At 41.2% G+C, this 16,152-nt stretch overlaps 1 protein-coding gene across 1 annotated transcript in view; it reads right to left on the bottom strand.

Moving 5' to 3' along the window:
- The window catches only part of STX6 (syntaxin 6), a 38,144-nt gene extending 24,749 nt beyond the window's left edge, over window positions 1-13,395 (bottom strand). Inside the window, exons 1-3 of the mRNA XM_079105954.1 lie at window positions 13,128-13,395; window positions 3,037-3,206; window positions 284-378 (exon numbers count right to left, since the gene is read on the bottom strand). Of these exons, the coding sequence (XP_078962080.1) occupies window positions 284-378; window positions 3,037-3,206; window positions 13,128-13,162 (300 nt within the window). The 5' untranslated portion in view covers window positions 13,163-13,395. The remainder of the gene's footprint in view (window positions 1-283; window positions 379-3,036; window positions 3,207-13,127) is intronic.
- Window positions 13,396-16,152: the final 2,757 nt, after the last annotated feature.

The raw sequence follows: 16,152 nt of genomic DNA, 5'->3' as shown, positions 1-16,152 counted from the left end.
CAACCAAAGAGAAGCTATACATGGGAAACTGGCATTTAATTCATACTAAAAAGTGGTCCAGGGGCTGGGGTTGTGGCTCAGTGCTTGCCTGGCATGTGTGAGGCACTGGGTTTGATTCTCAGCCCTGCTATACATAAATAAATAAAAAATAAAGGTTCATTGACAAATATTTCAAAAAAAAACAGTGGCTCAGAGTCAACCTATTAGTTTACAATTAGGGGAAATGTTTCCAAAGTTTGGCTGTTTCTTACAAAGATAACAACAGTAAGAACATACTCCTTACCCTGACAACTTGCCGAGTACTTGTAATGAAGGCTTTTCTTATACTCAACTCAGTTGCATCAAGGTTGAATTTTCTAGGATTCGCTTCAACTATGCGTGGGTCATAAAGTTAAGGTAAAGCAATTTCACCATCAAAAACCTAACGAATGACATTTTGTTAAACCACAAAATTCCTCATATGCAAGCAATAAAAACGGCCAAGCCTTCTGAAAACCATCAACATGACAATAAGCACTGTCAAACTTTCTCTTCTCATAGCTGCTCGAATGCCCGTTTGCCCCACCAGAGATGGCCTGCCAGATCAAACCCTGCTGATTGGGGTCACTGCAAATCCTGGGCCAGGATCTTCCTGTTGCTTACCAACATTTTTACTCCTCCTTTTTTGACTTCTGATTTCTTTTCCCATGACAGCTTTTACAAACCTTTCTCAATTTGCCACTCCAAACCACTTCCCCTTATGCCAAGATCTAAACCTCCCTCTTAATCTAGCAGAATCAAGCCTTCAGGGAAGCTGCCCTTGACTCCTTGCCCTCCAGCCTGGTCCAGCTGCATAAGATCAGACCCTGGAATAGCTCTGTACTTCTTCCTCGTAGTCTGCTGTTATGTATTTGTGCTATTATTTGATTAACATGTTTCCCACTGGCACTTGTAAGTTCCATGAGGTTTAGTACATTGTTTTACTTATAAATCTAATTTCAGTAACCAATAAAATACCTGGTCCATAGTATACTCAAGAAATGTTTCCTGAGCTGGGGATGGAGCTCAGTGGTAGAGCACTTACTTGCCTAGCATGCTGAGGCCCTCAATCCTTAGCACCTGCCAAAATAAAAGTTTGCTGAACGAAAGATGAAAATCTTTCAAAACTTGTCCTCTTCATCTCACAATTTATCTCCCTCAATCTTTTTTCCTTTCCTCCTGTCTCAAGGGAAAAATTATCTCCCTATATCTGTGATTCTGATTCTGTCCCCTCACATTTTATTTTAGGGAACACAATTGTCTTTTAATAATTTAAAAGATATCCAGGGTCATTATTACAAAAATCATGCACTGAATATATTAACTACATATGAACCTATGCTAACTAGTGAGTGAGTTTTACAAAAGCTGGTTTCCTTGATGTTTTTAATCTCACTTAGAGGGGAAAAACTCAGAAATGCAACTGACAAATCTTCCACCTAAAGCTTTCATTAAATGGGATCTCCAATTGAAAAGTCACATAATTCAGCTTCAATGGTTCTGTAGTCTGTTGGCCAGATCAGTGGACTTAAAAACATCAATAGCACTAAATTAGCATAACTAGATCTGCTTTTACTAAATGCAATTTCATGGTAACTCTCCAATGCACGATGGCATTTTAATATCACTTCTTAGAAAGAAGTCTACAAAAAGATTTTCTTTGATCTCTAATTAATAACACTAGTCTGTATATAACTCTCTGTAACAATGACTACTAATACTTGTTCTTTTTTTTTTTTTTACATTGTTGGGGATTGAACCCAGATTATCATGCTAAGCAAGAACTCTTAACACTGACCTACACCTCCAGTCCAAACACCAATTCCTTTCAGATGCTTACTATGTGCCAGGCACCATTCTAAGCTCTTTACATGGGAACTTCCTGACAATCCTACAAACTAGATACTCCTGTTATCCTTTCTAATGAAGAAAAAAACTAAAGCACTGAGAAGTTCTGCAGTATGCCCAATATGCTGAAAGCCACAGTCAGACTGCTTGTGATACTGTAATATAGTAAGAGCATACTTGGTCTCTGTTCCTGGTTACTGGTTCACAGCTCCTAAAACCCTTGGAATCTCTGGAGTAATGAAGGTCACTGTATATGTTAATGAGGTGACTGATAGCTGACAGTTTCTAGATAGCTTTGGGAAGATGGCTGGTCACAAGGGAACAAACTGATTAGAGGGCAGAAACTTTCAGCCCCATCCCCCACCACCTCCGGGGAGGGGAAAAGGGCTGAAGAGTGAGTGATCGCCAGTGGCCATGTAATCAATCATTATGTAACGAAGCGTCCATAAAACTCCAAATGGACAGGGTTGGGGGCTTCCAGGGAGCTGAATGTGTGGAGATTTCTGGAGGGCAGTACCTCCACGCCCACACTTCACCCTACAAAGTTCTTCCACCTGGCTGTTATCTGTGTGTTTTAATATCTTTTATAATAAATGGGTGAGCATAAAGTGTTTTCCTGAGTTCTGGGAGCCGCTCTAGGAAATTAACCAAACTCCAGTGGAAGTGGGGGTCAGAAGCACAGGTCAGACATGGAGCTTGTGAGTCGCACCTGAGGTGGGGACAGTCTTGTGGGGCGGAACTCTTAACCTGTGGATCTGATGCTATCTGCAGGTGAACAGTGTCAGAGTTGAAGTGAAGTGCAGTAACCCACTGGCGTCTTCTGGCTTGGTGTGCTGCGAAAAACTCCCATCTGTGTGGTGTCAGAAATATTCTACTGGGTGTGCAAGTAGTACACTGTGGCTCTACCAGCAGTCTCACTTCAGGGTCCAAAAGTCAGGACCACTGCACTACGCTGCCTTCACGTTGTGGAATTTGTCATGTGCTGTAGAAGAATTGGTCTGCTCACCTTGGCTGACAGGCAATTATTTTAAATGTGTCATGCTACAAATAAGAGCCACGTCAACTGATAATAGGAAATGTCTCACTGATATAGTAGAGACATCTGGATAAAAACCTGCCTGTTTGTCTCTTCATAAGTGCAAACAACGCAGACACCACGGAAAAGGATATTGATGGTCTCGTCAAGGTCCTCCAGATCCCACTCTATGCTTCGGAGGTTGTTTCTCAGCTCGTTGGTGGTCCAGTCGATCTCTTCCCTTGTTGCTGCAGAGGGGTCCTGGAGAAGCTCTGTCCATCTCTGAAACAACCCCTGGGCAGTGTTGACTGCTTTCTGTACCTCTCTGTAATCAAGATGAAGGAAAAGGAAAATTGCAAACAACATATGTCATGAAGAAGTTCCTGGGTGACTGAAGTTAGCATGTAGCACCAAACACCATCCTCGGCCACCACCATTCCCACAGAAGGAGGCTCTTCGGGCACAAATACCAAAGTTGAAATACACAAACTCAGTATTATATTCTCAGCTGATGCTCAGAATAAAATAGCCATTATTTAAGCAGCTACAATTCCAAGTTGTTGGAGGACACATTTAATTTTTCTCTGAAAAGATTACACTTACAAGTAACACAAAGATGCAATCCTGCAAATTAACTAAAGGGTCATTAATATCCCTACATTCTTCCATGTGGGTGACAGTACTTTATATTCAGATTAAAAAGTTCTTGTACAACCTTTCTTTTCTTAGGGTGGAGTGGGGGGAAAGAATGTTTCTTTTATACAGCTTGTATTTTACAGGTTAAGTATTTTAGTCTGAGACATTTTTAAACCCAAAATTTCATAGATTTCCAAACATTATTAGCTTTAAATACATCTATTTTCCTGGAATAAGAAATGTTATATAACAGATTAGTATTTTTACTGTTTAGAATGTGAGACTAGGCTATTAAGTGCTATGAACTTAATGATTTTAGGTTAGATATAGTTACAAGATTTTACAAAATACCCTTCCCATAGGCCAATATCCACCATTTACATGTTATATTCTAACACTACCGCATTAAAAAACCGAAGAGAATCGTTTTAGAATCATATGGTTTCTCATGCACAAACTTATAACCCCACTGCTTCCAAACTAAGAGAACTGCTTTGATCCTCCTACAATTTCTCCACCAATTCTTCTGGAACAAACAGCACAAAAATGTGTTCTAGCTGATTGGGGTATCTATTGTCTGTGGCTTTACGACAGAATTTGCATGCATCTTCTCCCCTCTGACATTTCAAAAACCAGAAAAGACAAAGTACTAGTAAAAATTTTAAAAAGTATCTTACAATATTTAGGTCTATAGAGTACTTCTGAGCACTGAAAGGCTGAATGTTAAAGAAGAGCTAGTGGACCCGAACAGAACAAATCAGTGCACTACATGGCCAACAGTGCACCTACCAAGGATGTCCACATCTAGTTTATGGACTAGGCAGTCCTCTCAACTATTCCTCTCAAGTCAGCCTCCAGACTTTCAGTGCTAATGATAAACTCTATTTAAGATAAAATCGGAGAGAAATAAGTAAGATGTAAATTGACCATCTTTACTCTTTATTGAACTTTCTTGTCAATTTGGTAGAAAATGAGGATGGTATCCCATATGCAAAGAATTTGATTTATATTTTATTTAGTATCTATGATAATGAAAGACAAAGAGTTATAGAAGTATCTATAAAGACATCTCATTTTAAAGAATATAAAATTTCTCAATTCTGTAAACACGAAGTCCTTTTTAAGAACTAGAAGCCTCAAACCAAGAAACCCTGACTTGGGCATACCATATTCTCTACCACCAGTAGGCGATTTATGACAAGGCTGGAATTAAATTCCAAAAGCTGTCTATAAACTTTTTGGTCTCAGGATTCCCCTTCATTCTTCCTCTACATTCCAAAGAACTTAGACTGATATGGGTTTTATCTGTTGCTATTTACCATATTGGAAATTGAAACAAATATTTAAAACATTCGTCAATTAATTTAAAATAAATCAATGTATTAAAATAATATTTTATAAAAAGCTATCTGAAACCTAAATATAATGAGAAGAGTTGGTGCTGTTTTATACTTTTACAAATTTATTTAATACATGGCAACTGTATTCTCATACCTGTTTCTACTTTCCCCCCAGTACTGGGGATTGACCCCAGGGCCTTGCGCATGCTAGGTAAGCACACTATGCGTTCAGTCTTTTGATGTACTTTTGGCTGGAGCATACACGATGAGAATTCAGCCTCTCATAAACAGGTGAACAGGGAGAAATACTTTAGCAATCTTTAAAGATAACTGGGTTTTTTTTAAAGGTATACCAAAATTTGACAAATGGTAGTTTCTTAAAGGTTGGTTGCAATTTGGAACCTGACACTGCACTAAAGAACTTTTTGAATTCTCACAGATTATATTCCATTTGTCTATCTTCTACTTTGAATGGATCTTTCACCCATTGATGATTTTGTAACATGATGTGTTGACTGTTTGAAAACTATTTGTTTACTGAGCTTTGAAGATTCATTTCATATACAAAATCCAAATCATTGTTACCATCACTTAATCTCCTCAGAAGAACCTGATTACTGGGAGTCTGCAAGATCACAGCCTCCCAAAATTCTTTTTTAAAAAAATTCTTTTTTTTAAAGGCTCTAATTTTACCATTGGTAAAAATGCTGTCAGCAGTTTCCCATGAAGTGGTTAAGTTCATTAATTTTTCAAAAAAAAAAAAAAAATCTCAAGAACCTTTAGGATAATTTGGAGATATGAGAAAACACGCAAATCTCGATAACTGCTGTCATTCATTCTTCCAAGTAAAAATAAGATTCTGTTGGGGGGCAAACAGCTGTTTCAGTTCACAAGTCAACCAAAAAAAGTTTCTCCTAGAGACAACCATCATATTTCACAATACAGAAAAAAATGCTTCAAGCACATTTCCATTTAGCCATACAGAACATTAAAATGTGTACTAAGGGAAAAATACCTGCAATCTCACAAATATGTTTCTGTATTCTGTATTCAGAATATATATGTTTTAAAACAAACTCAAAACTAACAAGAAAACAATTTTAAAAAATGGACAAAATATTTAACAGTCACTTTACCAAAGACATAAGTGTAACAAATAAGCACCTGAAAAGATGTCCAATATCACTGTCATTAGGAAATGCAAATTAAATCCTCAGTGAGATTCCACTATATATTTAGAACAGTTAAAAGGTAAATTGTGTGTAAGATTGTGGGACAGTTGAAAAAAGGAAAGGCTCACAGTGGAAATGATGGTTAAAGATATCTTAATAAAGGAATGGGGCCTCAAACTGGACCTTAAAGGAAGTGTCTTCTTTTCAGGCTGGGGAAGCATCTGAGCAGGCCACCGCCAGCAGTGAGCAAGGCGAAGGTGGGAGTAAGACCTGGCAACTGACTCAGAATCACAGGCATCACTGCTGACAATATCAAGTGCTGGAAAGGTGGTAGGTTAGCTGGAACCCTGGGGGGCATGCAAACTCTCACCAACACTGGGAAAAGATCGGCTGTTTCTCAAAATGAAACACGCACTTCCCACAGGGCTCAACAATCATACTCCAGGTGACATGAGAACATGTTCACACAACCGCTGTAAAGTTCTACAGTAGCCTGCTCATTAACAGCCCAAATTTGAAAACAGCACAAGTGTCCTTAACACACTGGCCCATCTGTACAGGGGAATGCTACTCAGCAAACGCCTTCCCTTTGTTTCTGGTTTTTCTAGCAGTTTCCTCTCTCCTCTCCCTCCACTTGATCCCACTACGTCTCAGCATCCTCAGGCTTGGCCCCTGGGCGCTCATCAGCACTCACAGGTCCAAAGCACATCTTTTAGGCTGATGACTCCCCAACCACATTTCCAACCCTAACCACTCACCCAGGATTAATTCCTATATTTTCATTCCATGAGGAACATTCTATTTGCCTAAAATCAAACTAATCACAGCCTGCCTACAAGAAAAGCAGGTATTTAAACATGCAAACAAAACCAAAATAAAAAAGAAACATCTGCTTCCCTCTCTACCAGTACCACCATTTTCCAAGCTTCAAAACTCGTCTAGGTGAGAGCTTGCTTTGACTCCTCCTTCCAATTCTCACCTTGCACAACCTCTACTTAAGCTCAATCTCTAGATCTTTAGATCTGGAAGGAACTTTCAAGATAATCTAGCCTGGACTCACTGAACAAATAAGAGACCTGGGGCTCAGACATCTTGGCTGCTTGCCTCAAGTTCTTCTGACCCTGAGTTTGAGAGACATTCCACTATTAAGACCTATTTAATCCCATTTTTGCAAAGCCTCCAGACAAATCTATTTTCTTAGTGAAATCAGAGGATCTGGGTCTGAGTCCTTGAAAGGTGATTATAAGCCCATGAGTAGTAACTGCTAGCTAAAAAAAATGCCTCCAGCAGGGCACAACAGTGATGCCTGTGATTCTGAGTCAGTTGCCAGGTCTTACTCCCACCTTCGCCTTGCTCACTGCTGGCCGTGGCCTGCTCAGATGCTTCCCCAGCCTGAGAAGAAGACACTTCCTTTAAGGTCCAGTTTGAGGCCCCATTCCTTTATTAAGATATCTTTAACCATCATTTCCACTGTGGGCCTTTCCTTTTTCCAACTATTCCAAAATCTTACACACAATATACCTTTCACATATCCTGGTTAAACTACACTTTCAGGAGCCAAATGTAATACCGGGCAGTTGATAAACTTATAATGAGTGCTTGAAAGGCTGTTTTTACAATGAAACATCTGATTCTACTGGAACAATATTGTCGATAAAAGTGACAATATTGAATGTGAATGAAATGCATGATGTCTGCCCTCATGCAGCTCATAATTCAGTGTCAGGAAAGCAAGATACACAGAAAAGAGAGAGAATACAACATATACCATCTTGCTTAACTGCTTATTTACATCATTATTTCAACACTGATCCATGACCAGAACCCAGAAATAAAACTGTACTCGTCAGGCACACAAAGCCCCCAAAGCAGCAAAATGTCAAGGAGGCCCACATCTATACCTTTTATCAACAGGACAGGCTCACTGGGAACAACACGGTCATGCACCCACATGATGTTCTGGTTAAGAACAGACAGCACATGTGACAGTGGTCCTGTAATTATGACCCAGTGAGGTCGTAGCCACCTTGGTTTACTGAAGTACACCTATCATGTCTGCACAATGGCGAGTCATTTCTCAGAACGTATCCCCATTGTTAAGCAACTCATGACTGCACTCTTGTATCTGAACAAACTCAATTATGTGGTTTTCTTAGTGGCTTGTTATTAGAAACTGCAAATTCTCAAGGGCTAAATGTTAAAGTTACAAGATCAAAAATTCAAAATGGGTTCACTCATGAAACACTGAATAGTTCTTACGGAACACAAAGATGAAAACAAGATTCAAAAATGGAATTTTTCATTTAGCAATTTCTCAAAAATTTCTTAAATACAGATTAATTAAAAATGAGAACCCCTCTCCTAGCAAAGAAATAAGGGAAATAGTCCCCTTAAACAGTCTGAGGAGAAAGGGAGGGTGTATTGTAGAGGGTAGTTTGGTGATATGCATCTAAAGTTTTGTTGTGCATGCCCTCTGAATGAGCAATTACGCTCTACTAGGAATATAGGCTATGAAAACAATCAGAAGCAGCAATAAAGACCTATAATAAGTGGTTTATCACCACATTAATTGCTAATAATGAAAAATTAGAAGCATAAATGTCCATACTAAAAGATAAATTATATTTATGTCAAAATATAACAGTAATTAAAAGACCCCTCCAAGATCATAAAGTGATATATAATCCCAATTTCTAAACTAATTAGTAATACACACACACACACACACACACACACACACACATATATATCCCGATCTTTTCACTTTCCACAAGTTTATAAACTTGAAGTAGTTTTTTTTACTAAGTGTAACTTTCTTCATTATAAAATGATAATAATAACAGTACCCATATTATAAGGATGATAAAGCAATCCTGGATTAAGAATGTAGCTCAATGGTAGAGTACACGCCTGGCACGTGTAAGGCCCTTAAGCTGGATTTTCAGACAACACACACACACACACACACTCACGGCAATCCCTGTTTTGGGATTTTGCTCTGAACAAGGCACTGAAAATGTCAAAACCTCTCAAAAGGACCTTTAAACACTCAGGCACTTATCACTGCACATTTAAAGCACAACAGCTATTTTATATTCTTAAAACCCTAATTTCATGTCATTTTCCTGCTCCAAAAATCTCTAATGGCCTCAAGATGAGATTCTCCTCAGGTTAACATAACTTGACCCTATTCTAGTTGTACTATGAAGTTACTAACAGTTTGAGTGGAATTAGGCTGTTCATATGTGACTCCTGGGCCCACTTCGCTGTGTGACCCAGGGCCAGCAAGTTAACCCCAGTATGCTTTCAGTTCCTCCTCTCTAAAATGGCGGGTATACCCTTACGAAGTGAAAATCCACATAAAGTGCTTCTTTCAGCACATAATGCCTGGTCCAGAGATGCATCCTTTAAATGTTAGATATTATTCTTACATTTCCCCAAAATACCTACTCCACTGGGCTGCTCCCCTCGTGGCCTCTGCTGGGTGTGTTCTCACCCATGAAACCCCACTCCTTCACCCCCAACACTGACAGAGTACACATGCAACACTTACGCTATACATTCAAGGTGCTAGGCTGGAAATACAGGAAAAACAAACAGTCCCAATCCTCAACCTCACAGTCTAGTAAGGAAAGACAGCCAAAGAGAGGTGCAATGTGTCACAGACGCCAAGGGAAGCCCTTCCTGGAGGCAGTGGAGACGCACTGAATCCTGAAAGCTGAGTGGGTGAATCAGACAGTGGGTGCATGTGGAGTAAGAGCACCCAGTATTGCAGGCACAGTTACCAAGGCAGGCACAGTCCCCGAATGGAGTCTGGCACTGCTAACGCACTGAGGCTGAGGGTGAGCAGAGGGAGTGCAGGCTGGAGAAGAGGCGGCCTCAGGGACATCTCCAAGCCTCTGCACTTTCTTCTGTAGGCAACAGGCTGCCACTAACTGGCATTAAGTAGGGTGTGGCTGCTTGGGTTGAGAAAGGCTACTTTGTGCTGTCCAACACTGAAGCCACAAAATAATGACTGACTTAAATTGTAGCTAGTGAGACTGAGGAACTAAAATTTAATTCTAATCTATTTAAATTTAAAAACTGACATGCAATTCAGTTGCTAGAAAACTATGGTGTATAAGGTATGTGAATTGACCTTTACAACTGTGACTAATGAACTCTAAATGTTCAAATGTTTCTTTTTTCTTCCTTTTTTTTTTTTTTTTTTTTTGGTACCAGGGAAGCACTTAACCACTGAGCCACGTCCCCAACCCATTTTATTTTTTATTTAAAGACAGGGTCTCACTAAGTTACTTAAAGCCTTGCTAAGTTGCTGAGGCTGGTTTTGAACTTGCGATCCTCCTGCCTCAACTTCCCGAGCCGCTGGGATTACAGCTGTATGCCACCACACCCAGCCAGACCAGTATTTCTGATGAAAATTTAACATTCAAATTGAAATGAGATGTAAATGTACAGTAACGCAATTGATTTCAAAGATAGTACAAAAAAGTAAAATATTTCATTAATAATTTTATACTAATCACATGTTGAAATAATGTCTTGAATATATTAAAGAAGACATTAACATTAATTTCACCTGTTTCTTTTTACTTTTCCCCCCTTAAAAATTCCTGCCCAGGAATGATCTTCATGTCAGCCTCCTGAGGAGCTGGGATTACAAACACCCTGCCTCTTTCTACTATTTAATGTAGCTACCAGAAAATGTAAAACATATAGCTTGCATTATATTTCTACTGAACACGACTGATCAAATAAATCCAAAAGGCCCAGCACAGTGGTGCAAGACTGAAATCCCACTGGCTCAGGAGACTGAAGGAGGAGGATCACAAGTTCAAAGTCAGCCTCAGCAACTTAGTGAGCCCTTGTCTCACAATAAAAAAAATAAGAAACAGGCTAGGAATGTGGTTCAGTGGTTTAGCACCCCTGGGTTCATCCCTAATACAAATAATAATAATAATAAAATAAAAATCCAAGGGCAGAGGAAAGAGACTCGAAGCAGGAAGACCAATCATAAGCCTCTTTCATGAGTGTTCCAATAAGAAAAATAAGCCAGTTACCTAAATTCTGCCCACCTTCAAAACCTAACTCGAGATCTACTACAATTCCAAAAGTGTTTCCGATCATGACAATTCCTAAGAAGCTGCCTTTCTCTGAAGCCTTAGGATGATTCTCATCTGTAGTATTCACTACTATCCTTAATCATTTACCACCTGTCATTTTAACTTAATTTTGGGGTGATCTGTTCCTCAGATTAGACTAGAAGCTCTTAATCTAAAGGTCTTAATTTAGGCACCATTAGTGTTTCCACACTGTGTAATGCATTTCAATACTTTAAACAGAAGCAACACAGAGCTCCCCAAATGTGCCATCACACAAACGTCTGGACACAACCTTGTGGCTGACTTTACCTTTCCACAATAGAAAAGAGTGAGACTCTCTTTTCCTTCAGGCATCTTAAGCTAAGATGATACAAATGTCAACCAAAAAACCAAGCCTGTGTTCCACTAAAGCAGTGATATCTAACAAGGAAGCAAACATTGATAGACCGTACTGGAAACTATCAGGGAAAAAATGCCGAGATGACAGAGCAATTAGGGTTTTCACAAATTCCAAAGTAAAAAAACAAAAAATTTTCTTATCTCTGATCTCCACTGCCAAAGATAACCTTTGCATCCTAAGCATTAAGAACTTCCAACACTCACCTTTAAATTTTAAAACTTAACCCCCAAATCAAATCTTCTAATAAATAACACTTCCCAGGTAGGAACCATATATTATTTGTAAATCTACAACTTGCCATTTTTATTAAATTACAGTAAGGTGAAGGAAAAAAAACCAAAAACTTTCTGGCGAAATGTTAAGAAATAGTAGGAATACATTTTACTGTATCGTGAATAATGAAGTATTTCACCTATAGTACCAATGAAATTTGGGGGAACTCTTAAATACCAGGCATATAGTTGATTTCAACAACTTAACAGGTCAGCTTTTACTAGTACAGAAATAGGAAGCTAGTAGCAACTGAAAATAAGGAACACTATGGTTATTAGTAATCCTCTTCTAGGACAGTAACAACTTTGCAGTTGTCAGATTTTTTAGGTTTAACATTCAAAACACAAAGCTAATGAGTTATTAGAAATAAATTGTGACAGGAGAACGGATCTTTCTTGAATTTGTTTAATGGCTACAAAGTTGTTACAACAAAGTGCAATTGAAGTTTCTATCTCCAAACAACCTGGCAATCAAAGATGGAATCAGGACAGCTCCCAGGGAAAAATAAGGCAGTTATATTCCGAAAAACAGAATAAGAGGTGGGGAAACCTGTCAAATGGCCTGGACAAAATCAAGGAGTTAAAATGAAACACTCATTTCCTTTAGAACTGTGGGAAAATCCCGGTTGCTCATAGAAAGCTGAGGAAAGTTTAGTTTGGCTGGTGTCATTTTGTTTTCTTTCCAACATCAGCACCGAGTATGAAGGGCTGCTTTCCTCCCCTTACATTACTCAGTGAAAACTCCCCCACTGAACTGAGCAGTCTTCCGGAGCAGTGCTCCCCAGCCTCCCAGATCAACAGCCGCCCCCGCCAGGCTCCCTGCAAACGTGCTCAGACGCCTCTGGGCATGTTGTGGTCTGGCCGGTCTGCGGGCGAGCGCTCCAAACTCAATGGACAATGGAGCTCACCTCCGTCCACGCGAACTACAAAGCTCGGGAGGGCCATTTCCCTTTTCCTGCCCAGATGCTGTTTTCCCTCCTTCGAAGCTGGATCCGGGGCTCGGCGACAGCCCCCAGTCCTCTTTCCACACCTGCGGAGCTCCTGAACCTCTAGATCACCAAATAAGTTACACCGCAGCGCACAGTCCAAAAGGGGACCCCCGCCCGGGTGCTTGGTTGGGGGCACGGGTTCCACAATCCAGCTAGGACGAGGAGGGGATGTCGCTGGACGCCTGGTCATGGCCTTCAAGGCTACCCTCCCCTGTCCCCTCGCCAGCCTCAACTTAGTCCCCTTTCCCTACAGCAAGAAGACGGGGGAGGCACACGGGTGGACAGCACCTCCACCGCAACCCCCTCCTCCAGTGGAGCCCTCGGCCAACACTCACCCTTTCACCACAAAGAAGGGGTCCTCCATGGACATGGCGTCCCGGCCCCCGGCCGCCTCCGCCACTCCACGCACAGGGCGCCCGCGCCCTTCTGGCCTCCCTCCGCCCACCCACCGGCCTCCAGCAGTTGTCGGCGCCTCGGCCTGGGGTACCCTGAACAGCGGGCGCGCGCGCAGCCTGAGGTGCCCGGACCGCCGCTGGTCCAGCACTGGGTCTGCACAGCCGGTCGAATCCCCGACTCCGGCGCCGGCCCCGGCTGCAGCCTCCTCCCCCGGCTCCTCCCGGCGCGTCCGCAGGCCTGACCCCGCCCCCTGGACCTTCAGCCGCGGCCAATCGCGAACACCGTCTCAGCTCCATTTCCGCACCCGCGCTCACGTGACCAACGCAGGCCCCGCCCCTCGTCGGCGGGCCGGGGCTTGCGTCACGCGGCTCTGGGGGCTGGGCTCTAGGCTGGTGGGGCGGCTTTCTCCCGCTTCTCAGCTCCTGCTTGAGCGAGGAAGCGCTGCCTGATCCCTCAGACTGAGGCACTCAGGTTTTCAGAAAAACCTGTGTCTGGTTTGCATAATCCTTTTGCCTTTCTTCTACTTCTAATACTTGATTTAGACCATACGTGCTTTATAAATCCTTGTCATCCTCGACTTCTAATAAAGCACTCTAAGACACTGAATGATCATGATGAGGCTACACAACTCTTAAGTAGGTCATGCAGTGTGCTGAAAGGTTTTATATGCATCATCTCAATACTCTTGCGGGGAAGGTATTATTATTCTCATTTTGTAGGTGAGAAAGTAAGTTCAGAAAGGTTTCAAGATCTGTGGTCATACAAGCTGGACAAGCCAGAATCGCAGAGTCCGTGCATTTTCCACCAGATGAGTTATATGTATTCTTTTTGCAGTACATTCTGCCAATGACCGCTTGAGTTAGCTTTTCATACAACCTGTGATGTTTCCCAGGAGAGAGCACCTTTGTTTTTCCAAAGAAAAACAAAACAAAGCACCTAAACTTGGAGGAATGAAGAGGTTGGGGAGCATAGAGAAGAAAAGAGATGAAAGTCAAAGAGTTTAGGTTTCTCTAAGGCCTTGGAGGAGTCGGGAGGCAGGTGTGGGGAAAGGAAACTTTTGGAAAAGAATTGCTTAATTTGGCTATGGATGTAGGGGAAGCTGAAAAGGGATGCTCATTCATTCAACAAACATATAAATTGAGGGACAGATGAGTACAGAGATTAAGAGCCACACTTGGAACCCGATCGTTTGAATTTAAATCCCAGTTCTGCTACTTCTTGATGTGTCTTGGGCAAGCTGCTTAATCTTCCCTCTGTCCTGGACTGTGAAATGGACACCCATAGTAACAACACCTTCCTCATAGGGGAGTCACGTGTTCTGCTCCAACACTGTTCCAGGCACCGAGGACACAGAGATGAATAAGGCTAGGTCCCTGATTTTGAGGAACTCTCAGACCAGTGGGAAAGACCATAGTTAAACACAATGAGAGAAGGGCACTGGTTGCCATAGAAACACAACCACAGATACCGGGATACAAGAGACATGGCATGGATCATGGCTGAGGGGTTCCTAAAAAGTGATTAGAGGAAGCCATGAGAAGGGGGTCATGATATGGGAGAGCTATGGCAGAGGTCCATATTAGATGTAATGGGCAACCAGAACTAAGCCTGGAAAGTAGGCACGATCAGAGAGTAGGGATCCTTTATTTGTGATGCTAGGAGTTATGGGCACTCTCCTGCAGATCATGTGGACTGGGGGAATTGGCTGGTTCAGACTGGCATTTGAGACAGATGTTGCAGTGGCTAGAAGGTCATGGTTCAGAAAAAGGATGAGAGTCAGTCCTGAGCCAGGCTCATAACAACTAAGATGGAGAGGAGTGGGTGCATTGGAGAACTTCTGTAGAGGCAAGATCAGTAGAATTGACTGATTGGTCGAGCATGACAGAGGGGTTAGTGAAGGAAGAAGGAAGGCTGAATGATATTCCATTGCAGACATGTATCATCTCACTTGTCCTTGCGTCCATCCAGGGACACTTGGATTGCTCTCACATTTTGGCGCTCATGAATAAGGGTGCTATGAACACAGTTGCACACATGTCTCCAAAAACTGTGTTGTAGCTGTTTCAAATACATGCAGTACCTAGAAGTGGAATCACTGAATGATATGGTAATTCCTTTTGTAATTTTTTAAAATAACTGTTTTCCATAGTAGTTGCACCATTTTACATTTCTACTAAAAAATTTTGGCAACTTTTTACAATGAAATGTTTTCTTGAATAATCAAGAACACAAAAGTGAAAAAGAAAAGAATTCATAAAAGAGAAGTTAAAAAGTCAAGAGACTACATATGAAAAAGAACATAGAAGTTAGCTGTTTTAAATCCTTTTTGGAATAAGGCAAATTAGGAATAACAATTGAACAGATATTGTGAGTATTAAAAAGTGAAAATGTGCTTTTGGAATTCAGTGGCTCTCTTGGCAGTGAATTTGAACCTTTGCAGGAAGAACATGTACAGCCTTGACAATCCTTTATGAATATGCCCATATATAGGAAAGGAAAACCACAAACTTTCTCAGTACTTGAATCAGATAGTAATACTTGATTGCTGGCATTTAGCTTCTACACACTGGGTATACTAAGTGCTAAGCAATGCCTTTGCATTATCTTCAGAAGGGGTTCCAGAATTTTCAGGTGGAGTAGGTTCTAGATTGTAATTTGGTTGCACAGCAGGCTAGGGGCTTAGATTGAGATTACAGACAGAACCACAGTCTTTTCTTAGATAATAGGTTATTTAGGATGGCTCCAGAGAACTAACTAACCACAATCATATAAGTGTAGTAGTAGGCTCTAAAGACCTAACAGGTGACAAGTCACCTCTTGGTTATACCACAACTGATTTCATTGTATCTTCACAACCAACTCATTAGGGAGATACTGTTATTTCCCCATTTTCTACAGGAGAAATCCAAATGCAAGGTTAATAGCTTGCCTGCAGTCATGTAGATGGAAGTGGCAGAATGAAAA

The sequence above is a fragment of the Sciurus vulgaris genome (genome assembly GCF_902686455.1).
Source record: "Sciurus vulgaris genome assembly, chromosome: 12".
NCBI classification, from domain to species: domain Eukaryota; kingdom Metazoa; phylum Chordata; class Mammalia; order Rodentia; family Sciuridae; genus Sciurus; species Sciurus vulgaris.
Note: the sequence above shows the minus strand (reverse complement) of the source record. Positions and strands in the feature narration are given on the sequence as shown.